At 40.1% G+C, this 27,502-nt stretch overlaps 1 protein-coding gene across 1 annotated transcript; it reads right to left on the minus strand.

Moving 5' to 3' along the window:
• On the minus strand, positions 1–25,786 carry Pi4k2b (phosphatidylinositol 4-kinase type 2 beta). The gene is made up of 10 exons (XM_048415297.3): positions 25,422–25,786; positions 16,928–17,064; positions 14,228–14,428; positions 13,534–13,665; positions 11,792–11,945; positions 10,316–10,374; positions 8,254–8,353; positions 4,674–4,807; positions 2,974–3,033; positions 1–1,919 (listed from the first exon to the last, which is right to left on the minus strand). The coding sequence occupies exons 1-10, from the start codon at positions 25,669–25,671 to the stop codon at positions 1,746–1,748; spliced, it is 1,401 nt and encodes a 466-aa protein (XP_048271254.2). The 5' UTR covers positions 25,672–25,786; the 3' UTR covers positions 1–1,745.
• Between the last annotated feature and the right edge of the window lie 1,716 nt (positions 25,787–27,502).

Consider the following 27,502-nt stretch of genomic DNA (forward strand, 5'->3'; position numbering starts at 1 on the left):
TAGCCTCAAGACAATGATTTTTATTCCTTTTGCTTATCATATTTGACAATATAAATATACTCATTTAAAAAATCCCATATTTAAATAACAATTAAGTTCATGAATGTTTACAAAACACAGCCTAACTACTTTCACTTGTAATCTTTAAATATCTCGACACTTCTAACATGGTCAGACATTTAAAAATATTGTTGAACTATTAATTTTAGACTATAAAACAGTAGCAATTTACTAAGTTCTTTGTTATAAAAATTAATATAGCAATTCTCAAAACTGAAAAAAAACTGAAAAAAAAAATCATTTTGTGAAAGCCATACCACAGCACAGGCAACTATGCCATGTCTTGCACACGACATCTTAGAAAGGCACATTTTAATGACTAACAGGTGGTGCCCTAATTTGATATTCCACTCAAGTTTCCATTACCTCAAACCTGAGCTAATGGAAGGTCGGAAGAGGTAGGAGGACACAGGCTTCCAACTGACCACTCGGGCAGTGGTGCGCTCACTCATCACTTCCCGAGACTAAAGATGTGAAGAGGACTCTGAATTTGCTAATTTAACCACCTAGATACACTTTTCATACAAGAATAGCTCATTAAAAATCCTAAGACAATCAATTTACAAATGAAAGGTTTTGAGCCTGAAGCAAGACACCAATGCTTTCTTTTCTGTAGTCACGTTTTCCTTTTGGGCTCATTTCCAGGTACATGCCTTGGTGACTAAACAGCGCTACAAAATCCAAAGAGCACACAGATGCTCAAGATGCAATGAAGAACAAAGGTTTAAATCAGTGTGAATGGTCCGAGTTACCTTCCTTTCTAATTCAGATGAGTCTACTGTTGCCAAGGCTTTCTGACCCTGGCCCCCAATTGAAATTCAGTATACACTTCAGGGTATGGTTTACTTTGCAGGGATGTTCAACACTAACTGAAGTACTAAACTGATTAAGATAGTATTCTGAAGTACTACTTTTCAATTATTTGATCCCATATGAGAAAAAAAAGGGAATTTTTTAAAGGCAATGTTGTAATTTTAAAATACTAGAGATCTACCTTAATTTCACATTATTTCATTTAACTCTCAGTTATCTCCTTTTTTAAAAAGGAGGGGAGATGTCCTTAGATTTTTCTCCCTCACTACGACAGAATAGTTCACTAGCAAATATATCAAAGTACAAGAATAATACGGCCGCCTGTCTGTCAGGGCCCAGCAATGGCCACCTTTGGGCACGTACTCCAGTTTTAAAACAGCAGCTTTCAAATGAAGCTTCATTCTTACTGCGTCCCTACTGACTGCTCTGTTAAGAGTCTACAAGAGCAGTTTCCAGCTTGGCCACCCTCAAAGACCTTTTGGAATGAATGGAAGAAGAGTCTTCTCATACTTAAAAAGTATATAATATGTTACGGTACTATCTTTCTCTTCTAATTGGAATTCTATGAACCAATTATAGTCATGCTAGCATGTGTAAACCACAAAATTACTTTTTAAAGTAATAAAAACAAAATACATTTTTCTATAAAAATACAATATAGGAGATATATCACTTCTTCCCTGAAATAGAAATTTAATATTTGGACAAAAAATCGTAAACTTTAGATTACATTCAAAGTATAGTATTATTTTGTATATATTTAAAGACGAATTATTTGAGGTTTTGGCAACTAGTGCTCTCAGCAGCAGATTTACATCAGTGTAATATTTTATCAGCACAGTAACACCACACAACTGTTCCCCTTACATCTGCTACCATGATGAGAAGAATGGCTTCCTGCAGTGGACCGTCTGGGTGAAGGAACTGCCGAGGTGTACAACCCGTCCCTGGCCGCCAGTCTTACTGCACTCCACGATCACGCACGGCATCTGCACCAGCTGCACCGGACTCTTGCCACCTCTCAGTGCCTGAGTGAGATTTAAGATCTGTGGAAAGACGAGAGACTCCCATCAGTTTGGAGTAAGTACTGTAAGTATGTACCATATATATGCATTTAACTACACATGGATGCCCAAGATAAGAATTTAAGCGGTTTTGAGCAGCTGGGAAACTACTGCAGACGTCCAGCAGCAGTGAGATCAGAGGTTTCATACGTCCCACTGATGGAGAACTTAAAGGCGGCTTCAAACGTCTGCCTAAACTCCTAACTTCTGTAATCCTTTCCGGGTGGAATTCACACGCTAGCTTTGGAGGTCTCCCAGTTAGATCTGATTTCATAATATTTACCATCACACTACTGTGTATAATTCAATAGTCAGTGCAAAAACCAGACTCATCTTCGATACAACACAGTAGCAAATGGCTGTATTGTATTAAATATATGCTCTTAGGAAGAGGACACTAGTTTGGAGTCACTAAAGGCGGTTTTCATCTCAAATCTTCCTTTTGGAACACAGCTGAACCAGATGGTAGTGCTGTGAGTGAAGAGGACCTTCAGGTCCACACCCACAGACCTAGGGCCTTTATCTCAGGCCCAAGTGCTCAGTGGAGAGTAAGACTGAAATGAAATTACGTGGTCTCTCACTCAGCACCCAACCTTGCTGATGTAACTGCTCTAGAAAAGCCAAGTCTGTTCCAGGTGGAAAATTACCTCCTGGCAGAAGAATCTGATATGGAAATGTTTGTGCAAGTGTTCTGAGGAAGAAAAGGTAGGACACTCAGAAAATAGTCATCAAAAGGGGGACAAAGGGGGCTGAGGATGTGGTTCAGTGGGAGAATGTTTGCCTACATGCATTGTGCAACCCGATTCCACATGGAGTGCTTTCAAGGGGCAGGAGGCAAGCATTTAGGCTGGGCAAACAACTGGTTAAACAAACAGCACACAAGCGGGAAATAGCTAATTTACAGGGAGAGAGAGGTGAACTACTACTAAACCAACACCAGGTATCATCTGAGCTGTCCAGGCTCAGCATTACAGGTAGCACGAGGAGCGACACTTCGTGTCGCAGACATTCTTAATAAACAATATCAGTGACCTACCTGGCCTCTCATCACAGACATCTGACTTTCAAAAGCAGCTCTGTCAAATCCTTTGTCAGTCTGTTGCAGAAAGTAGGGAAGGGGGAGAAGGTTAATACAGTTCCAAACACCAACAGCTTTAAAACAAATACCAAATATTAAAACAAACTCTTCTATGTAGAAAAAAAAAGGCCATAAGAAAGTTTTCCAGTTGAAAACAAATGAGAAAAGAGTAATCTTTTGTTTTTTGAGACTGAGTTTGAGTTTCTCTGTATGTAGCCCCAGCTGCCCTGGAACTCACTCTGTAGAACAGAAAGGATTTAATATGAACAAATGGGTTTATGCTTTTTATAATAATTAAATGCTAACAAGCCCGAAAACATACATTACAATTTAAAAAGTAATTTTGTAAAAATCCAGCTTTGAAAAAGTCTTGATTTACTAGTGAATAGTAAACATAATTTTACAGATGTATGAATTATAAAAACACAATTGCTAATTCTAATTCCTCTCTGATATGTTAGGTTGTGCTGTAAGCAACACAAGTAGTATCTGCAAATGAAGCTTAATACAGCGTATTTTTAAAAATTGCATTTTCTTTGACAATCAAAACTAAGTAAAAGTAGTATATGGATAAATGTTTGCTTAATTTTTTCCTCTAAGAACTAAGTATACATCTGTACTTCTGTAGCCAAGAGTAAGTTATTAGCACGCAATGAAAATAATGCTAGGGCTGATGACTCAGTGATTAAGAGTCCTGGGTGTGCCTGCAGTTTGATTCCTAGCACCAACTATCCCAGGGGATCTGACACCTCTTCTGGCCTCCTCTGGTCTCCATAGGCACCACACACAAGACTTGTATGCAGACAAAACACCCACACACTGACAAAATTTTTTTTTTTTTTGAGACAGGGTTTCTCTATGTAGCTTTGAAGCTTGTCCTGGCACTAGCTCTGTAGATCATGCTGGCCTTGAAGTCACAGAGATCCTTCTGCCTCTGCTTCTCAAAGTGCTGGGATTAAAGGCATGCACCACCACTGCCTGGTCTAAATAAATACCTCTTAAACACTGGTATATGTTTATATTCCAAATCTGGGCAATGAATTTGACTTTTCTCAACATTAATTTCACCAAGAATTAAATGATAAAAATAGCACTGTAGGAATGTTATAAGTTTAAACTTAAATACGAATAAGAAAGCATAGTGTTTATTATGAACAAAAGGCTTATGTGTGCCCAATGTGATGAAATCTCATCTCTGCTATTACGGCATTTGGACATGAGGTCTCTGAGTGGTAATCAAGTCATGAAGGTGGACCTCCTAGGAATGGGGCTAGTTCCCTTGGAAGCAGCAGTTCCAGAGCTAGCTTGCTTTTACAACACGTGAGAATGCAATAAATGAGAAGTCAATGCTAGCTGGAAGAAAGGCGCCCAGAAGCTGACCATGCCCCCCAGCCTGACCTCCGGCTCCAGCCCCTAGAACTGTGAGGAAGGCGTGGGCACTGCATGCGTGGCCCCGCCTGTGGCTGCTTCTCAGAGCAGCCTGACCTACAGTCCTAACATTCATTCGAAACCTCAGTGGTCAAACGCTTGTCAGCATGCTCAGGATCCCCAGTTCAGTCCTTAGCACCACAGAAATAAAAGTGAAAAGTAAAATTCAATGTGGAAAACAGTAATTGTATGCCCAGGAAGTCAGAACACCCTCCAAATTAAACCTTTACCTTGAAGAGTTCATAAAGATCTTCACACAAATCTTGTACAAAGTTCATGTCAGAGATATAGGGTAGAATCAAGTTTCGGGTTTCTTCAGAAAAAGGAACTTTGGCTTGAGGAAGCCAAGCCCAGTGAAACGGGTCTAGTGGAAAACAGATGTTAATGAGTAATGTGTAACAGCTTGTTCAGGCTCACATTTATCCCAGTCTTTCCTACAATTCCCAGCTTTTCCAATAAAGAAAAATGAAATTCGTAAAATACAATCATCCTTTACAACACAAGCTGTTCGGATTCCAGACTCAGATGGCCAGTCAGAATGACAAGGTACAGGATGGTCTTGTCTGAAGGTGTTCCATTTCTGGGTTTCACACAGTAAAGAGATGGGACTTGATAATGAGTTTAATTCAAACAGTCCTATCTCAAAAACCTGTACAAATAAGAAAGCATCATATTTGGGGCTATGAAACTGGTGGGAACCTGTAATCATTCACACACCCAGATCAAGTCCCATGGATCACAGCTCCTGCCTTCTCAGCTAAAAACGACCAGGAATTGAGGAACTTATAGTTAGAGGAAGCTCTAAAACTTTAAATAATTAAGAGGTAAATAAATGGCTTTAAAGGATAAAAAAGCATTCATGAGTCTGAGACTGGGAAGCAGTTTAGCAATAGACTAGGAAAACTCGTAGACCAGTGGAATCTTCTGGAAAGGGAAGAGGCATAGGTAGATTTCAGAATCACCAACTGGATACCTCTGCTTGTCCAGGGAATGTGAAATGCCCCTCAGAGTCCTGTCTGAACACCAGGCATGTGCTGGTGATGTCTGAGAAGCTGTGAAACCTTCTAGACATGGGGCTTATGAAGCTGATGTAGGGCTACAGGACTGGGACAAGGGAATTATAGTCTGCAGCTTTTTGATGGGTTAAAATGTGAAGCATCTGTTCCCCTCCCCCACAGAAGCCTCTAACTATATAGCCTATCTAGCCTGGAACAGTCATATAGACCAGGTTAGCCTTGAACTCAGAAATCTGCTTGCTTCTGCCTAAGAGTGCTGTGATTACAGGAGGACCGCCTCACAGGGACTGGCCGGCCTCATGCTTTTAACGTTTCCTCCACCATCCATTCCCTGTTAGGGATGAACTGAATCCCCTTAACTATGAGCCAGAATAGATTCCTCCCCCTTAGACGGTTTCAATAAGGCATCTGGTCATAGCAATGAGGAAAGTCAACTGCCCTTAGATTCATCCCTTATTTCTATCTTTGGCTTTCTTAGTACAGAGTGAGACTTAAACTGTGAGTTTTGCACATATGGCCCACATTCCTTTAAGCCGTTTCTTCTCTCCATTCTCTTAACAATTTCATTTAAAAAGCTCTTATTCTTTGTCTATTTCTCCTTCTAATACCTGTCCTTCAACTTCCACCATCACCATTCACCTCCACCACCTCCACGTTCCTGAGCCTGCCTAAGGGACTCTCACAGCCCAAAGGAGTCAGAGTGCTTAACCAGAGAGAAGCCATGTCTCGTCTCTTTTGTGAAGTTCTTCCATTGTGGCTTTGTGGACACTATTTTCTCAAAGTTTTTTTTTTTTCTGTCTTGGAAGGAAGGTATTCCCCATCTCTGCTGGCTTTCTCTCCCTATTTTAATGCTACTATTCCCTAAGACTCTATTAGTCCTTTTTCCCTTCATCCACTAGGTACTCAACAAACTTTATTGAGTATTTCTTTTCCTGGCATTGTGTTAGGCAACGGTGTTTGCTCTTCATGACTTCCCTGGATGACAGTAAATAAAGCCAGAGCTTCCACTATAAAGACAACAGTTAAAGCATCCCCACACCCTTAACACCAATTCTTCTGCAAACTCCAGACCCTTGATCCCCAACCACACATTTGGCAAAACTTCCCTGATGTTTTATAGGAAATTTACAAACCTACTACTTTAAAAAAGTAATTTGCATATAGGTTTCAAATGGTTAGTGGGAAAAATAAAATGCAACCAAGGCATTTCAAATCAGTTTCACAAAACACAGGAAAAGAAAAAAAAAGAAACAAATTAGAATTTATGGTAAATTAAAAAAAAAGTAAGAAAAGTCCAAATTTACTGACACTTTAAGCTACCCACTGAAAGACTCAGACTGGGTTAAAAGAAACCATCTGTTGCGTTATGTTATATAACTAAAACAAAACGGTAGAAGTTAAAAAGTATAGAATAAATACCAAGTAAATGCTAACAAAATGAAAGGCAGTACAGCAACACTACAACAGAAAAAAAAATAAAAGCAAAAAACAGAACAATAAAGTGTATTACATCTCACACAAAAGAACCCAGGAATATTAAACCCTGGGCCCTTTGCATATGAAACACGAAGTCACAAGATGGAAGAAGAAATTGATTTTTAAGACCTCTCAAAAGTTAACAGATTAAGTGGTTAAAGCCAAATGGAGGGCATTCTAGGACAATAACTAACAAGTTTTAATGAAAAAAATAAATAAAATGTTGTACCCAAACATATTCTTTCAAATATAGCCCTTTAAAGGAATCATGTTTATAATAACCAAGAAATTAAAAGTGAGAAAATATTCATATAGGTCATATTTATACATCATAGTACAGTACACTGGAAAACAGTACTAATAAACACATGCCAAGAATCTACTTATTCAGAATGTTTTATTTTGTTTTCAAGACAGAGTTTTTCTGTGTAGCTGTGGCTGGCCTTGAATTCAGAGATCTGTCTCCCTCTGCCTCCCAAGTGATGGGACTAAAGGTGTGTGCCACTACTGCCTAGCTAGATATTTTTTTTTATATAGAATCTTGAGATTAAAATATTTTTAAATGTCTACAGAGTGAGTTCCAAGTCAGCGAAGGCTACATAGAGAAACTCTGGCTCAGAAAAAAAAAAAGAGAGAGAGAGAGAGAGAAGGAGGAGGAGGAGGAGGGGAGGGGGAGGAAGAGGAGGAGGAGGGGGAGGGGGGAGGAAGAGGAGGAGGAGGAGGAGGAGGAGAAGGAGAAGGAGAAGGAGAAGGAGAAGGAGAAGGAGAAGGAGAAGGAGAAGGAGAAGGAGAAGGAGAAGGAGAAGGAGAAGGAGAAGAGAAGAAGAAGAAGAAGAAGAAGAAGAAGAAGAAGAAGAAGAAGAAGAAGAAGAAGAAGAAGAAGAAGAAGAAATTGTTCAAGATATGAAGATATGGACAATTTTAAATACAACCGAAATGTCCCAAATTGGCTTCAAATGTATCAAAACTAATTACCTGCAGCAGGAAGGGCAACTAAAAGTGACATGGGAAGACTGACTCTTGCTAAAGGAATGGAGCCCAAAACATCAACACACAACTCTATTAAGACATTCTGTTAAATCATTCTTATATTAACACCTTAGAAATCACAAGTTATCAAACCCATTTCCAAGACTAAAACCAAACAAGGCCATTCGAAAGTATACAAACAATAAGTAGCAAGACCCAAGCCACTCATACCTTAAAAGTCCCAGGGGCTAGAGAGCCCTAACACGTGATCAGACTTTACCATGTTTCCTCTGCTATTTCCATCTGTCAATTCTGTACCCTTTCCATCTGGGAGAACTCTAATACTTACATGCTCTCCATTCATCAGGATGTTTAAAGGGAAATGCTAGCCCATTATCAATTGCAGCTATTTTAATAAGCAATTCTTTATCATCAATCCAGTTTGAGTCCTAAATGGGAGAAAAATGGCAAATAATAGATTCTACAAAAATATTTTCAAAGAATCAATTACTCACAATTATTACTGAGGCTTAAGTGCATGCTCTCTTGGAAATTTATAAAATTAAAATCAGATTTTCATAAAAAACAATAATCATACAAGAAAGGAAGAGATAATATAAACAGTAAACATTTCATTACTGCTATTTTTAAAAGTTGGAATTACAGATTTACTTAGTAAATGATTTTTTTTTCCATTCAGAGAAGACAGTTTGAAAATACTAACTTTAGAGAAAGAAGCTTAAATGTTTTATATTTGTCTACTGTCACTCTCTTAACAGCATTATTTGATTTTATGCACATGGGTATTTGCCTGCACACACGCCTGGTGCACACAGAGACCAGAAGAGGGCGGCAGATCTCCTGGAACTGGAGCTACAGAGTGGGTTGTGAGCTACCATGTGGGTGCTAGAATTGAATCCACGTTCTCTGGAAAAGCAGCTGTGATCTTAACCACTGAGCCATCTGCAGCCCCCATCATAGCTTCTGTTGCTTAGCAGACCTTTAAGATGCACCTATGTTACTTTATGATATTGCTAAGTACTATGAATACAAAATTTTCAAATTTCCTGGATAAATGCTTAAAGTATAAACATTTCAAAGTGATACAATAGCTTAAGTGATAACTTGAGAACACAAAGATTAAATATTGAAGAAGTTATTTAGACATTCTACAATATACATTTTTAAGCTTAAAAACCTATCCTAAAAGTGTATCTTACATAAATGTCTAAAATTTGAATTTGTGAAGGTTTGAATGAGAATGGCCCCCATAGGCGCATGTTTGAATACTTGGCCCCCAGTTGGTGGAACTGTTTGGGAAGGATTAGAAGGTAAAGCCTTGGAGGAGGTGGGCTCTGAGGTTTCAAAAGTCCATGCTATTCCCAGTTAGTTCTCTCTGCCTTGTGCTTGTGGACCAGGATGTGAGCTTGCAGCAACTGCTCCAGCACAATGCCTGCCTGTTGCTATGCTCCCTGCCTTGATGGTCATGAACTCTAATCCTCAGGAAGTCCCTAATAAACTTTCTTTCTATAAGGTGCTTTGGTCATGGTGTCTCTTCATAGTAATAGAAAAGTAACTGAAGCTGGGCAGTGGTGGCGTACGTCTTTAATCCCAGAACTTGGGAGGAAGAGGCGGGCAGATCTCTGTGAGTTCAAGGCCAGCCTGGTCTACACAGCAAGTTCCAGGACTGGCCCATAGTGACTGAGAAACTCTGACTCAATCAATCAATCAATAAATAAATTAATTAATTTTAAAAATTGAGACAGATACCCAAGGTTAATAGCAATGAAGCTGAACTATCTGATTCTGATACTGTGGAGCATCTATATAATCTACTTTGTAAGCTTAACCCAGTTTAAGTAGAAGTACTTTTTAAAAAGTTCAAAGGAAATGATTCACAAGTAAAACACATTCCATTTTATTATGTAATGTTGTATTACCTAACACTGAATCAAAATACTCAGAAGAAACAAAATTAGTAGATAAAAACATGTCCCTAGATATCAGAAGGTACAGACAGTATTTCTACAAATGTCAAAAGCTTTACAAATCCTGAGTGGATGTCAGACTTGGTCTCCAATACATAACAGACTCAGGAAGGGAAGGAAAGAAGGCAAGAAAGGGTTTTGCTCTAGAGGTAGAGTGCAGAGCTGTGGATATGGCTCTGTTGGTAAAATGTTTGCAGCACAAGCCTGAGACCCTGAATTTCACATCCAGGACTCACGTGAAAAGTCAGGCATGACAGTTACACCTGGAAAGCCAGTGCCAAGGAGGCAGAGAACTCAACAGCCAGCCTAGCTTACCTGGCAAGCTCCAAGGAAATATCATGCCTCAGAAACAAGGTGAAGAACAATTTCAAGAAATGGTATATAAGCTGAATACATACTTTTTACTCACTAAGTTTTCCTTACCTTACTTTTAATTTTCTTTGACTTTTCATATTTGATTAGCCAATTATCATTTCCTCTGTCTTTCAAAAGAAACAAAAGTTTGTTAGTTGATATTTACAGATATTGTGGCTTCATACTAAGAAAAACATCTAAGCCCGCAGTTTTTTGAGATCTTTGTTGGTTTTCTGTAGCACAGATTCATCACAGATGTGCTGGCTAGTCTTAGGTCAAGTTGACACACAAACTAGAGTCATCTGAAAGGAAGACTCTCAATTGAGAAAAATGCCTCCATAAGATCTGACTTTAGGGCATTTTCTTAATTTAGTGATTGATGGGGAGGGCCCAATACATTGTGGGTGGGGCTACCCTGGGGCTTGTGGTCCTGGGTGGTCCTGGGTTCTATAAAAAAGCAAACTGAGCAAGCCATGGGGAATAAGTCAGCAGAGCCTGTGTGTCAGCTCCTGACTCCAGGTTCCTGCCCTGCCTGAGTTCCTGTCCTAACTTCCTTCAGTGATCAACAGTGATATGGAAGTGTAAGCCAAATAAGCCCTTTCCACCCCAGCTTGCTTTTCAGTCATGGTGTCTCATCGCAGCAATAAAAACCCTAACTAGACAACAGAAAGTTCTGGTTTACAACAATTTTAACAACCTGGTCAATATAACCTGACATTTACTAAACTTTTCCCTGTGCCAGATTATTGTTCTAAGTGCTTCACCTACATGAACTGATTTGACCCTCAGAACCGCCCTGTACAGTAAGGGCAACGGCTAGATCAAGGTTAGTTAAAATCAAAGATAACATCTTTTCGCTTGGGGAAGAAAGCATATTTACTCTGCCTGCTACACACATTCAAAGTAGCCTCACCCAGTGTAAACATCTGACTACTCTGGGCCAGCTTTAATATTAACCTAAGACCATTTAATTAAGAAAGTCAAATTGATAAAATTATATGATGCTAATATAAGTAATGAAAAACAAACTTGAAAGTAGTAGCTCCCAAGCTGTAGAATACATAGGCATCACCACGAGGCCTTGTGAAGCACAGGCCTGGCCCCAACTTGTAATTTCTGTAGAGTGTGGTATCTGAGAAGATGTATATTGGATACGTTCTCATGAAATACTGACCTGAGAGTCTAGGGAACCACAGTTTTGTCCCGTCTACACCACTGTTCCCTCACAGTAGAGCACAAACAAAAAGCTTAATGTTTCACAAACAACATAATGCAATATTAAAAGAAGAATCTTTTTGGGGACAGCAGTTCTAGTCTCTGGCTTTGTTCTGCTTTTAGGCAACTCCATCTGAGGGGACAGGAAGTGTCTCTGTGGCCCTGTATGAATCAGACCCTCAACACAGGACTACGTGCCCAGGAGGGTCAGAGCTTCCTCAGTTCCCAACACTGCAGAGGACTCTCGAAGCAACATTTATGGCTTTGACTTCAGTAACAAGAATCTGGCTTACAACTAATGAGATTGAACAAATGAGAGACTGTTAATACCTGTATTTCTGATGATGTAATCCAAAATCACTAATCTTTCAAACTGTGACTGAAATTGCTTTCTAATGTTTTCAGGCAGAGGCTCAGCTTCAAACTTCCTAAGCCAATACTCAGCCTCCTTGTAATCTTCCACAAACAGCTGAAAGGAACCAATCTATAATTTCAAGAACTATAGTTAGAAAGGAAAGTACAAGCACAAAGGCATTATTTTTCAAATTTCTCAGCAGTACATTCACAGAATGCTACACAAGCACATAAGAAAAACAGCATTTAATACTAATCCAGATAAGCCACACTTATTAAGATCATTTAACAGCTTAAGTAATCACAAGAACACACAGCAACAGGCTCAACCCAAGACCTTTAGGGAGTTATTTTAGGAAATTGAAAAAAGAATAAATATATGTCCTGAAGGTGACACCTGAAGAAGGCTACTTCCTAAGAATAGGTATCAAAGTGACTTTAACTGAGAGGCCACACTGTATACTGTCTTGGTTATTTTATGACAGTGCAATTTTATCACCAAGGTAGCGTTTTTGTATTTTTTCCATAACATCAAGTACAAAAAATAAATTTTAAAGTACAATGGATTCTTTAGGCAGATCAAAGATCATATAAATTTTAAAGATTTAATCAACTGATTGTAGCCTTTCTAATGACTTTTTAAAGAGTCTTTTCCTTGAAGATATGCCCATTGAAAATGCATTTTTATTATTAAAATTACTAGTTAATACTAAAGAAGCTGATGTCGGAATACAAATTTCATCAGTAGATGACAAACAGGTAATGAGCAACCTATTCTGCCTCACAAATGCAAGCAAACAAATCACCATTAAAAAGTTTGTTCCTTAGCTTAACATGCTTGTTAGAAACTTTAACAACTTCCTAAAGGTTTCTTTTGAGCAGTCTTGCTTAGTCATATCTATTTTAGCACATCCAAGAAAATAGAAAAAATGTTCAAAACTGACTACCTGGAATGCAATTAAATAGAAAAATCAGTTAATTTTGAGTTTCTACTCAAATTCTTTAGATACTTGTATAGCAACAATAAAATTCTAAGTCAAATATATTTAAAAAAATAAGTAATGTAGAATTTTATAGAATGCCTCTTCCATTAGTTCTCCATACCCTTGCTTAGCTAGCTGCCAAAAGGCCCTTAGGTTTTAATAAATATTAAATCTGGATAGTAGTGAACACATGCAGAACTACCATTTACTAAGTCTTCACTATGTGCCAAGTGACAAGAATTTCTTCAGTTTATCCTTGCAACCTAAAAGGGAATCATAGTTTTTCACCTCTTTTATAAAAACTGGGATTGTTTTCAGAAAGGCTGGAAGTGGGACCCAGCTCTAACTCTAGACCTGTGCTTTTCACAGGAATTTTACAAAGTCTTTCAAACCACATCTTGACTCCTCCTAACTCAGTAAGTTCCACCCCACCCCACCTCAGAAAGGACTAGATCCAGAACCTTGCATATGCATGCCAGGCATGTGCTTGCCACCAAAAAGAACTCTATTCTAGGTATCCTTTTCCTATCCCCTCAGAGCTCCGTGGACCAGCTTCATCAAACCGCACTGAAACTGCTTGTTACTATGAGCTCAAGAGGAAAAAGTATTCTCTTTTTTAAAGATTATTTCCAGTCTACAGCAGGATGCCCAATGTCTAGCTACACGCTTCATCCCCGGAGTTTAGGAAATAAATGTCCAATTGCCCTGAAAGCAAAGCTTATTAGAGTAACTTACCTTAGGAGGAAGTCCTATTCGATGAAACTTTCTACCTACTTTTGGCACTATCTCTAAGGCATACTTTTTGCCTCTTGATTTTGCACGGTCAATTGCACTGTAGTTAAATGTCTCACTGACAAGCCAAACCACCTAGAAAAATGGTTAGAGTTTGGATTATGGTATTTCTATTCACATGGACCATCAAATTCACTCTAATGCTGTAAATGAGCAAGGTCTAACCCTATAACAAAGCTCCTAGAGAATCTAAAATCTTTACAAGAATTTTAAATGGCATATATTTCTTTTAAAAAAGATATAAAAGCAGTCCAAAGTTTCTAGTGGAAAAAAAATAAAAGCCTTCAAATCTAGAGCTAGGATGGACATTTTAAGGAAGGGATCAAATAAAATTACATAAAGAAGACAAGGGCAGCATTGTGGCCACTTAAGTAAGCAACTGTCAGCAGGATCAAAGGGTCTCCAGGATCTACCCCTGGTTCTTTCCCCTTTCCTGTGACCTCACAGAAGCAAGAGACATCCCCTTGGCTGCTGCATGGTTATATACCAGAGTGCATGAAACCAGCTGCTGCTCTGGGTTCCTGACTTATCACAAAGGGAATTCCACTAGGCTCTACCATTGGGAGTTATCGCTCAAGTGTCCACAAATAAGTGAAGTCTAAGTGCAGGCTCAGTCTGACAGCAAACTCTCCTTTACCTTCGTTTTAGGTACAATGCCCAGCTGAAGCTTTACATCTACCAGGTAGGCACCAGCTTCAGAGAGGTACCCCTGGTTAGGAAGCAGGCAGCCTCTGCCAAAGCAGCAGGGACAGCAAACCTTATGGACATACTTGGTCCACTTTGGGTTCAGCTGGCCGTAAGGTTCTTCTGATTTGGGTTTAAACACACCAATAATATGCTAGGGGGAAAAGGAAAGTAGAAATCCAATTAGACTTTTATGGACAGGTGGATAACAATCTACAAAATGTATTGCAATAAAAAAGATTTACACATAACCTTTAAGTGCTAAAATGACTGATTTCAATCACACTGTAAAAACTATGCTCAATTTAAAATCATTATTATCCTCTATCAGTACTTTTTAAACTTTGCTCTGACAAACCTTAGAAATTGAGACAAGGCTTCTGCCATTTAACCAGATTAATTGCAAGTGTTTTGAATTGCAGCACTTTCAAATTAACACTGGAGTCTGCCCCACTCCCCAACACCATCCCACTTCTCTCTTTATGGCCAGGTTGTCCAGGCTGATTTCAAACTCACAAGAAGAGTTTCTTCTGCCACAGACTACATTTCATGTAAGCAGTGTTGTGTATTACTTAGGATCTACTAAACATTCAAACATACACTTGCTCACTATCTCCTTTCCTGCTGTGCTAAATATTTTAAAAAGGCAAGGAATTCACTAGAGTTTACCTCCAGTACTCAGAACAGTGCCTGGCACATAGTAGGTGCTCAACTAATTCTTAAGCACACAAACAAATAACATAAACTGAATGACTATGCTATCAACAGTTCAGACCTAGGATTTTTCCCATTATATTTTTCTTTTTTCTTTCTTTCTTTCTTTCTTTTTTTTTTTTTTTTTTTTTTTTGGTCTTTGAGACAGGGTTTCTCTGTAGCTTTGGAGCCTGTTCTGGAACTGGCTCTTGTAGACCAGGCTGGACTTGAACTCACAGAGATCCACCTGCCTCTACATTATAGTTTTCATGAATCTATCTTAAGCCTCTCCTAGAAAGAAAAGCTTTGGCCATGGTAGTAGAACACCTGTAATCCCAGCACTTCCTGGGTTACCTAAGACAGGGGGATAGTGAGTTCTGGGCTAGCCTAGGACATGTAGCAAAATTCTTCTTGTAAGAAAAAAAAATAAAGAAGAAAAAAAATTTTATGGGTGTCCAAAAGTTTCTACAATCGTTAGTACTAATCTAATAAAATATACTCATTAAATTTATGGCTCAATTATCTCAGACAAGAAATAAAAATATAATTTTAAACATTATTTATAATGCAGTAAATTCTAAAAAAAAATTAACTTAAGCTAAAGAAGAACAAATTAAAAACTCAAGCCTGTAAGTTAGGCTTGTTACCTGATTTATTATTTACTATGATCCCTACCACTTGAGAGGCTAAGACAAGAGGATTCCTGCTGTACAATGCGTTCTAAGCCAGCATGAACTACAGAGGAAATCTGTCTCAAAACCAAAAATTATCATCAACAACAACAAAAACTTGGAATAAAGACTGACAGTGCCTGCAAATGACAAATATGTATACTTTATTTTTTAAGAAATGGGGGGGGGCTGGGGCTGGGTATAACCCAGTTAGTGGAGGGCTTGCCTAGCATGCATGACGCCTTGGGTTCTAAACCCGAAACCACATAAAAGCAGGCAATACAGCCCCATCAGCTCAGTACTTATGCGGCAGAAAGAGCAGGTTTTCACCAGCACAGGACACGAGATCCAAAATTTCTTACTCCCCCATCAAAGAAATGTAGGTCTGATCGTGCATATACGTCTATAACCTCTTTTTTGTTATTTTTTTAAACAAATAAAATGATGCTTTTTTTAAAAAAAAATCACATTTTTGTTTTTCTCTTGAGACAGGGTTTCTCTGTGTAGCCCTGGCTGCCCTGGAACTCACGGTAGACCAGGCTGACCTTGAACTCAGAGATCTGCCTACCAAGTGGTGGGATTGAAGGTGTGCACCACCACACAACAGCTAAAATCACTTCAATTATGGGGGTGGGGGCTCATGGAAAAAGAATGGTGGGCTGTGTACCACACAAAAAAGTTTTGGAAAAGACACCGCACAAAAAAATTTTAGAAAAGACAACACCATTTCTGAAAAACTCTGGACTCAGTGGAAGAAAGTGAATACCAACTTTTCTTTTCCACTCCAGAATCAGAGTTCATTTTGCTTTGCTACACTCTAATGCCTTCAAGCTTTGCCTTGCCTCTTTTCCTTGGCATAATACCAGGGAAATTTTCCTGGGGCAATAAACTATACCTTTTTAAAAAAAATCAAGTATTGGGAAATGACATTAGGCAGGTTTTAAAAATCTCAACTTCCACGGTACTTGGTTAATATGGTAACAGAGCTATAGAGGGGGACTATGAAGGTGCATTAACAGATTCACCTGTAAATATGGGTATACAATAAACGTTTGATTCAACCAACAGAACCAAATAGAAAGCATCAGAGCAGAAAGTTACAACTGGAAACTAACAGCTCCGTTTCTACATTATTTAGCAATTAGTAAAACAAAACAGAAACCACCGACCTTTATTTTGGAAAAGGAGGAACAAACAGATGTAATAGGAAAAATATTTCCAGAAACTCAGACATTTTACATTTAAAGTCTTGTCTTCCAAAATGTGCATAATACATGTGAAGTTCTCACCCTTTTAGAATCCTTCACAAAGTAACTTCCACTTGACCCTTGAGAGATTCTTTCTGGGAAAATTCCATTTTCTATTGCTTGCTCTGCTCTCAATACAATATCAGCAAATTCTGGATCTTCCAAGAAAGTATTTATCTCTGAAATAATAGCAATCACTGTGTTAGACCAGCTGTGTGGATGCACAAACCATGGACCTGTGTAAGTGGCTTCAGGACAGTAAGGTATGGAAAAAGGAAATCAACATCAGATAGTCACTGTGTGTGTGTATTCATGTAGGGGTACATGTGTTTGCATTCAGGTATATACACATGACAGTCAAAGTTCAACCAACCAAAGGACTGGTATACATGCCCTCCTTTTAAAAATTTTTATTTGTCGCTGGGAAGTGGTGGTGCACACCTTTAATCCCAGCACTTGGGTGGCAGAGGCAGGTGGATTTCTATGAGTTTAAGGCCAGCCTGGTTTACAGACTGAGTTCCAGGACAGCCAGGGCAGTTACACAGAGAAACACTGTCTTGAAAAGTCAAATAATAATAATAATAATTAGTAGTAGCAGTTTTTTCTTTCTCTCTTTTCCTTTTTCTTCTTCTTTCTTTTTCATTTGTTCTTTCTCTCTTCCTCCTCCTCTTCTTTTTTAATGTATATGGATATTTTGCCTGCACATACCCTTGGAGGCTAGAAGAGGGAATTAGATCACCTAGGATTAGTTACACACAGTTGTGAGCCACCACGTGGGTGCTGGGAACTGAATTCAGGTTTTCTGGAAGGTCAGTCAGTGCTCCTAACTGCCAAGCCATCTCTCTAGCTCCCTCCCTTTAAATATTTATTTACTTATTATTTAGTATGTGTGCATGCTCTCATGAAGTCAGAGAACAACTTCAGGAATCTTCTGTTTCCACCACATGGGTCCTGGGTATTAGACTCTGGCGGTGAAGCATCCTTAGGCTCCTGAACCACCTCCCAAACCCCAAATTTTTTTGGGAGAATGGACAGGGTCTCTCATTGGGAATGGGAGCCTGTCAATTAGCCTAGGCTGGTTTGCCAGTGAGCCCCAGGGATTTGCTGTCTCTGCCTCCCCAGCCCTAGGATTACTAATGCACTTACACCAAACCCTTCTTTCACCCTCTTTCAGCAGATGATGGGAAGCAGTAGATATATCACCCAGGTCTAGTTCATGCTCCCCTCTTCTCCTTTATCAATACTCACCGTTCCCAGCTACTGCCCTGAACTCCCACGACTATACCCAACATCTCTTCTTAGCTGCTAAAAGACAGCTCAAAGTTCACTACCCTCAAAACTCAGTTCCTTATCTCTACCACCTCTCCCAAATATAGTCACTCTGCCCTATTCCATTCCAGGTCCAGTTGCTTGGGCCAAAGCCCTTGGATTCATCAATGATCACACACTCTTAATTTCCACATTTGACCTATAACAAGCCATCAGTATCCAAACCACAAACACTTATAACCCCTACTTCTACAATGAAATCAGCCCTATCAACTCTTTCTTAAATTATATCAAACCAACTCACAATCATATCACTCCTTTTTAACAAACAGCCCAAGGGTTTCCTATGTTACTCTAAGCAAAGGCCAAATCCTTATTGCCTCCATTTCCCCTTACTCAACTGATGCTAATCTCTACTTTATTTGAGCATTATCTCCTGATTTGTTTTGTGAGCTCTGAGCAGACAAGGATTTCTTTCACTGCTGTGCCCCCAGAACTTGCACAGTTTCCAGAACATAACAAGCACTCAATAATCACCTGCTTATGAATTAATAATGAATCATTTAGAATGGGAAGACAAGCTGAAAGCCACTTCCATTTTAATTTGGAAGGTACTTCAATTCTCTATGTACATTATTACAAAAATTCAAAACACAATCAACTTTCTTTAATTCAGTCAAACAAAACTGCTGTTTACTATTTTCTAAAATCTTTGCTGACAAAAATATTACAAAAAGGGCTATTTGGACATATTTTACCTACTCAAAAGAATAAGCAAAGTATTTTAATAAAGTCTACAAGACCGATATGCTCATCCAAACAACCCTGTGTAGTATGAGGGGCCGGCTTGTTGGGGTATCTGTCCCACCTGATACCCCACAACCGGCAAGTCCCAAAGAAAATCATACACAGGACTCCATAAGATTATAAACTGATTGGCCCATTAGGTCAGGCTACTTATTAGCTCTCATAACTTATGTTACCCCATTATCCTTATCTATGTTAGCCACATGGCTTGGTACCTTTTTCAGTTGTCAGCTTACATGTTGCTGCTTCGGTGGTCTGCGCAGGAGTGGCAGAGGGAGCTTCCTGTGTCCCAGAATACTCCCAGTCTCTTTGCTCCACCCCTACTTCCCGTCTGGCTTTCCCGCCTATACTGCCTGCCTGGCCAATCAGCGTTTTATTAAAATATGATTGACAGAATACAGACAATTTTCCCTTGAAAATCCTTACGAATGAAGCAAGGAACTTTAACCTTGGTGACTCTGGATCAAAATCAGCATGTGGTGGGCATTTATATTTATCTGAATAATATAGGCACCAGTAACCATTATCATTAGTCAAATGGTATTTCTTACACTTCAGAGATTCATAGGTTCCTTTAAAAAATATTATTTTATTTCCTGGGCATAAGTGTTCGCCTGCATGCCTATATGTGCAATAGATGCATGCCTGCCTGGTGCCTGAGGATACAGAAGACAGTGCTGGATCCCGTTGACTTGGAACTGGAGTGATGACTGTGAGCAGCCATGTGCTGGGAAACATAACCAACAGAACCATCTCTCCAGTCCCAATGGGCCAGTTCTTAGTGATAGAACGATCTTGAAAAGGTATTTATTTGTTCTTAGTGCTGGGTACCTTCCAAAACATATCACCAGCAAGTAATCTTGAGAGGAGTGTACACAAAATGAACTCAAAAGGTATTATTTCTTTTTCTGATGTTTTTGTGTGCATGAAAACAAATACAAACCTCTTTTTTCCAGAAGGGAGTCTCTAGCCTAAACCACCTGAAGCAAATCTCACGTCTACTTACCCATGTCTGTGATAGCTTTTCACACAGTCGAGAATCACTTCGCATTTCCCTAAGCCTTTTCCTCTTCACTACCTTCCACGTCAAAGTGTTCAGACCTAGTTTCCTGCCTGTTTACTGCCTCACTTTTCTTTTGAGATTTAAAAAAAAATGTTGTATTGCTGGGCAGTGGTGGAGTACACCTATAATCCCAGGATTCGGGAGGCAGAGGCAGGTGAATCTCTGTAAGTTGGAGGGCAGCCTGGTCTAAAGAGGGAGTTCAAGGACACGCTCCAAAGTTACATAGAAAAACAGTCTCAAAAAAAAAAAAAGAAAGAAAAAAGAAGTTGTATTTATTTTAAGTGTATTGCTTGCGTGGATGCATGTGCACCAAGTGCCTGGAGCCTGCGGAGGCCTGCGGAGCACACTGGAGCCCCTGGAACAGGAGTCCACAGATGGCAGTGAGTTTGACACTTATGTCTTGGGAACCAAACCCATCAAAAGAGCAGAAGATGCTCTTAACCACTGCACCATCTGCCCAGTCCCATGCTTTGGTTTTCCATGATTCCTCCATAAACAGAGCTTCCAGAACTAAGACATCTATTGCAGAACAAAGACACTCTATTCGCAATACCAACTTTAAAAAAGAGGCCTTCTAATACTGCATTATTTACTTAGGATCCTGCCACACACTACTAATTTATATTAAAATAATTCAACTCTTAGACCACTGTAGTCTTTCCCATATTCAACAGTTCTTTGGCTACTGCATGTACACTGCTACTATTAAATGGTTACTGAATTGATACAAGAGTTATACTTTGGAGTTTATCACACATACTCTCTTCCTTGCTGTCATGGAACCCACAACCTCTCTATTTAGTAGATTATATTTAGTAATTATATATTTAGTAATTTGGTTTCAACCAAAATCAGATCAATCAAGAGGCATTTCTGTACAACAAGCCAGGATGTTTTCAGCCTCTTCATGAGACAGTATCCTCCCCACCAGACATGGTCATTCTCTTATTTGAAGATGACCTGGATTTATCAACACAATCTACAAATGTACTTTTATGTAACAAATGAATCAATGAATTTATAACTGGGCCTAATTATCATTAGAGAAAAGTTTACATATCGACTATTTTCAAATCAAAGCGATTGATTTTCAGTAGCTAATTTTTCATCAGCTGTGTCCTTGGCAATTACTTTCTACAATTCCCCACATTCTAGTGGTTTAAATACATACTGGTAATGGGTTTAACTTGGAGAACACCCACAGATATTACATTGCTTTGTGCCTAATGTGCTACGGATGATTTGCTTTGAAGGCTTGTTGCTGACATCTGGTTTGAGTTCCACTAGTAGAAGACATAATTGAGTGTATTTCCTTTTGGGGAAAAGGTATGTGAGGGACTGAGCTTAGAGCCTCTTGAGTACCATTGTATTATTACACTATACTCCTGGCCCTTGTAATTTTTTTAAATTAAAATTATGTTCATACTTTAAAGGAATAAACTGTTACTTTTATTTGTGTTCATATCAGAAAATCTTCAAAATTTTCTTTTTTCTCTAGAAAAAATTTTTTAATTAAGTATTTATAGGTTTGTGGTGGGGAGTTATGTGTATTTGTGAGTGGAGATGCCTCTGGAGTCCACAAGAGGGCATCAGAACCCTAGTGCTGTGAATTGCCCTACCTGGGTGCCAGGAACTGAACTTGAGTCTACTACAAGAGCAGTGAGCTTCTTAACCACTTAGTCATCAATTTAGTCTGCAAAATATATTTTCTATGGAGAATCCCAATTTTATCTTTGCAACACCATTGTGTCACCTCTATGTGGTCAAGTTCCAGTCTTATTGAGGCTTCTGATTTTCAAAGATGCCCATGCAGTTTATGCTCGGATTGTCTTTACTACCCCACAGAAAACCAAGCCACCTTCCCACAGCTCACAGCCACTGTTCACGTTTAAGACTGGAACAAAATAACCTAATTCTGGGAAAGTGTAGCACCTCCTTCTGATATCTGATGTAGAACAAAGACTAGCACATGGAAGGCCCTCAACAAATCTGTCTAAAAAGTTAACAAAGTATCCATTTGACCCTACCAAAGGCTATTGTGGGTGCTCTGGACAGTACAGATTCTAAAAAAGCTATTGTGTTACCCTTTGTGGTTAGATGAAAGCAAGCCAGCGTGGTAACTTCATTTACATAAACCAACAAGAACTCATCTTATTCCGCTTTCCTACATCTTACTCACAAACTAGAATTCCTCCTAGAAAAAGTGCAAATGAGTTTGGTGATTAAACAAACCTCAAGGGTTCACTGATGCCACTCCCCTGATCTTATCTAAGAGCATGCTCCAGGCCTCCTGGGAATCCTCAGCTTTCTCTGTCAGGACACACACATAGCCCATCAAAACTGTGCTGAGTGACCATAGGCTACAAAGCTATGTGGGCATCCAGCAGTCAAACACAGGCCATCATTTGATATAGGCTACTTATCGTTTTCTCTAGGCCTGCTTGCTATTAGTGCACAGGAGATACTCAGATATTTGATGAACGGTGTTCATTTCTATAATAAATGGATAATAATGGCTGCATATTTTGTTTTGTCTTGTAGGTAAGGGCCTCGCTATATTAGACCAAGATAGCCTTGAGCTCACTATGTAGCCCAGGCTGGCCTTAATCCAGTGTTTGAGCCTCCTCGCCTCAGCCTTCTCTGTGTTCTTATTACAGGAGTGAGTCAGCCCACTCAACTTGGAATAGCTGTATTTTAAGCACAACTGAGCAATAATCTTCAGTACCATAATTGTTTACTTTCAAATCTCAGTTATGGGTGGACTGTCAAGACACAGGAAACGTATTCTTGTAAAACTTGCCCTAAAGAGTTAATTATTAGCCTCTTGATCCTTGATCAGGCAACACCTACCACCAGCTTTAAGAGTTCCTTCCACTGAAACAGACTTCAGGAAGTTACATTTTGACTCTTTATTTACTTTTTAGATTTACTTATTTTATTGTATGTGTGTGAATGTTTTGCTTGTTGAGTATGTATGTTTATCATGTGCATGTCTAGTACCCATGGAGGTCAGAAGACCATATCAGATGTCAAGGAACTGGAGTTGCAGAAAGCTGTGAACCGCCATATGGATGCCGGACCTTTTCTAACTGCTGGACCTTTTCTCTACCCTGTGCTTTCTTCTTTCTAAAACTCTTTTATTTATTTATTTTTCCGTTGGTTTTTTTTTTTAAGAGAGGGTCCTGCTATGCCAATCCTGGCTAGCCTAGTACTTACTATATAGCCCACGCTAGGATTGACTGTCTTTGCTTGTCCTTTGGCTTTGCCCACCTAGGTGTTGGGATCACAACTCAAGCTTGTGAAGCTTGCTTTCCTACGTGGGAATCCAAAGTAGTACTCATTTCATAGGACTAGTTATGATCTATTACATGTGAAGTGCAGGGAACTAAGCCCAGCATGTACAACTGGTACACAGGTACTATCGTCTCTATTACAATCTGATTCCCTGATTAGGGTGACTGAACACTGACTTCACAACACTATAGTTCATGTGACTTCTAGACTTCGCCAACTACATTGTTAATATAAGGATAATAGGTGTAAGGTATTCTCCGCTGGCTTAAATACATAAAGTTCCTGTTTATATCAACAAGAATAGTCAAACACCACAAATGTCCATACTGATCTAAAAGGCAAGAATATCTTGAAATAAAGGTGGTTTCATGGCAACTGAACGGGAGGTAAAAGACCAAAGCAGTTAACGAATACTATTAAAATCCTATTTAAGAAAACCCCACATAACACCCAAAGTAGCAGTCCTTTTATAACACAGAGTTCTACAGCAAAGAGAACAAAGCTCAGGACCTAAAAAACAAAACGAAGTAGGCTCAGTCTGAGTTTGCACTTCTTGGATATTTGACTTTGTGCAAACGACTTACTCCTGAAGTTCTAGGAGCTAACTGGTCGTTACAGTTGTATTAATTTTCAACTCTCATAGTAAAGATGAGGGTCACCGACAACCCCTGCCGTGCTGCTGTGAGAACTAAGATGTCAAAAACCATCTTAACAAACTGTCAACTGTGATTTAAACATCATCACTGAGAATTCTGACAGCCACTTGCATTCTATCACATTCTAGTCTCTTTTGGCTCTTTCTAGCCTTGACAGTGTTTATCACAAATAATAGGAGAAAAAAACAGACCCAACCCTGTCAAACAATAAATGTACTTTTAAGATCTTAGGCTCTATTAATTCTAACACACAGAGTAACTCTGGGGGCAAGACAAGGCACGTAGCAGCCATATGATCTCAGTTCCATCACAGAGCTGATTTTACATCATATATGGCCAAAGTGTCCACTCTGGCTGTTGAGCAGATCCTAGATCACATATGGCCAAAGTGTCCACTGTGGCCGGCTGAACCAGGGTTCGCTTGTGAAAATGAGAAACTTCACATTTCTTTGCTCAGTTCGGTGTTGTTTTGCAAACCCATCTATCAGCTAATGTTATGGGAATGGCAGACGGGCATTTAGTGCATTTGAGAGACGTTTCCTTCAGGATGCGTATTTAGAGTGTTTATGTTTGAACAAAAGTTCAGTTAGAACTCTTGCTCTGTCCAAAATCCTTTCAAGCAACCCAGCACATTTATAGGTCAAGTAAAACGTAGCAACTTCTAGGAAAATAAGCAGTATTAATAAAAACTACCTTTCCTGTGGCATTTCTATAAACGGTCACATGGAATGATGCTCCTAAACAATACGTATACCACTTCTTTGGAACCATCCTAACACCAGCAAGTAGGAGTTTTGTTTTCAGAAACAAGCCTGTCTAGACTCCAGATGGATCCCATACAAACTTACCTCAGTTCAGCCAAATGAGCCAAACTACACTCCACCACCCCAAACTCATCACACAGATATAGAGGCCTGCAACAGCATGCCTAAATTTTAGTTTAAACATCGTTTGTCAGTCTCTTTTTCAAAGATAACCAGTCCACTTAAAATCAGCCCACATGATACTGTAAAGGCGCTTGCTTTTTAAATGCACATATATACTTTGCAGCCGGCGACAAGATTTCGCCAGCCTCTGCCCCCTCTGGCTAACGTCACAATTGCAACATTTAATAGAAAGTTTTCAAACTTGTCTCAGCGGCAACTGGTCATTCTTTCTTTATGTATCTCGACTGTCATCCGCCTTACAGTAAACTCACGACTCCGAGGCGACTGACTTTCTGGATCGTCGGGAGCTCTTAATTCAGAACTTAAGTCCAAACTTGAACCAACAACTTACGTCACGGTCTTGGGTAAAGTTTCCCTCAATGTTTGGTCCCACTTGGACTGACTCTCTCGGGGAGCCTAAAGAGTGAGACTTTACTGGTCCCTGTCCGCCTGCCACAGAGGGAAAGGTGAGAGTAAACTGAGGCAGAGAGCGGCGGGCTGCGCGCGCACATGGGTCGCACCTGAGCCGGAGACGCGGGACCGGTCCAGCTCGATGGATAAGTTCGCGGAGGTCGACGCGTCCCCGGAGGCCAGCGGCGGCTCGTCGGTGGCGGGCTCGCGGCGGACGGCCGCGCCCTCGTCCGCCTGCAGCCTCATAGCGCTGCCGGGCGCGCCCCACCGCGGCTGGGCCCAGGCGACCCGAGGCAGCAGCGGCTCCCGCTCCTCGTCTTCGTCCTCCGAGGAGCGGGTGGGCTCGCAGCGCTCCGCCATGGGCCCCGCGGGCGGCTCGGGCGCTCAGGGCAGCCGGGCTCCAGGATGGGGCCTCAGCATCGCGCCAAACCGCGCCGCCCGACCGCACCGACGCCACCTCACCAGTCCACCAGCCCGTGCCCGCCCCGCCCAGCCGCCGGCCACGCCCCGCCCCTCGAGCCCCGGGACGCCTGCCACACGCATGCGCAGAAGGGCCGGGGGTGGGGCAAGCGAGGGCGGGGCGGGACAGGTCTCGGCGGGCCACCTGTGTCTCCGCCCCGGGAGGTGTTTGTGTGCTGCTGCTGGGACTCTTCCGGGGATCCCGGACCGGTGTCGTTTCTTCGAAGGTGCATCCCCCTCTAACCTAAATAATCCTTCTCTATTGCTATATACATTATATACATTTATTTCACTAACACTTTCCACTAAAAGTTCATGAAGACTGGGAGCTTCTCTTCGGACAGAGCCTAAATGGCCCTGTCCTGTTACAATACTCTTTGTGTTATATATATTTATTTGACTAACACCTTACAATAGAAGACGTCCAGGAGAGCAAGGAGAATCTCTTAGACGTAACGTGGACTAAGTCCTGTTACCCTAATCTGTACATTATGTACATTTATTTGATACTACCACTGAGCAGGGAGTTTCTATTCAGATATTCTTGATAGTGCTAACATGTAGTTTCTTTGGCTTTGACTAATCTAAACCAAGGTGTATCAATGTTTAGAAATCTTTTTTAAAGGCCGTATTTGGGCTGTGTTAATTTTTTGTTTTCTAGTTCACTGATTTTTTTTTTTTGCTTCTTAGTACTCATTTGTTTCACTTTTCTTTTTCTAGTTGTTTAGTAAAGATTAAAATGTTGATGGGGGAGGTTCCTACCTTTTAAATACAATACCTTTAAGGCTATGAGTTGCCCTCATAGCTTGGCTTTACCTGCGCTCCACTGTTTCTAATACAGTGTGCTTTCATTTTTGTCTCAGCTGAAATAGTTTCTAATTACTCTTAGGATTTCTTCTTTGCCCTACTTCTTTGAAATATGTTATCTTCAAGTATTTAAGGGTTTTCTAGAAGTGATTATTTCTAGTTTAGGTATTGTTCTGGTTACTTTTTGTCAACGTGGCACAAAACAGCATCCCATGGGGAAAGGACCCTCTATTGAGAACTTGACTCCATCAGATTAGTCTGTGGGCATTGGGGCATTTCTTAGTGATTGAAATGGAAGTGTCCCGCCCACTGTGAGTGATGCCATCTCCTGGGCAGGGGATCTTGGGCTGTACAAGAAAGCTGAGCAAGCCATGGAGAGCAAGCCAGTAAGAGGTATCCATGTATGATCTCGGCTTGAGTTCCTGCCTTCAGATTTCTGTTTTGAGTTCCTAGCCTGACTTCTCCCAATGATGTATTGTGATGTGGAATTGTAAGCCAGAGAAACCCAGTTTGCTTTGGGCCATGGTATCTATCACAGCAGCAGAAAGCCCACTAGGACAAGTGCACTGTGAACCACAGAGATGCTGAAGTATGACCTTCCTTAGCCCAGCACATTGTATGACTTGGCCAACATCCTGTGTGCACTCCTACAAAGAACATATATATTCTAAAGTTGAGGGGTTTTTATCTCCCAGTCGATTCTATAAATAATTTAAGTAATGACAATGTTGTTAAGGTCACCAATATGGCCACAGACGTTTTCATCTGGGTGCAGTATTGAGAGGAAGTTATCACAGTCTTTATTATTATGTACATGTCCTTTTTATTTTGTTAGCTTTTATGATTTCCTAATAATTTTACTTTTTAATTAAAAATTACATTTGTGTGTGTGTGTGTGTGTGTGAAAGTCAGATAACAACTTGCA

Source organism: Myodes glareolus, chromosome 8 (assembly GCF_982192425.1).
Source record: "Myodes glareolus chromosome 8, mMyoGla1.1, whole genome shotgun sequence".
In the NCBI taxonomy this organism is placed as follows: Eukaryota; Metazoa; Chordata; class Mammalia; order Rodentia; family Cricetidae; genus Myodes; species Myodes glareolus.

What these genes read in the sequence shown, in the direction of transcription:
- Pi4k2b (XM_048415297.3), bottom strand. Translation starts at nt 25,671, where the DNA reads ATGGCGGAGCGCTGCGAGCCCACCCGCTCCTCGGAGGACGAAGACGAG. An exon ending in TCCTGATGAATGGAGAGCAT is followed by an intron (nt 4,808 to 8,253) that starts GTAAGTATTAGA and finishes GTTTTCCACTAG; the next exon opens with ACCCGTTTCACTGGGCTTGG. An exon ending in TGTCTGTGATGAGAGGCCAG is followed by an intron (nt 1,920 to 2,973) that starts GTAGGTCACTGA and finishes GTCTTTCCACAG; the next exon opens with ATCTTAAATCTCACTCAGGC.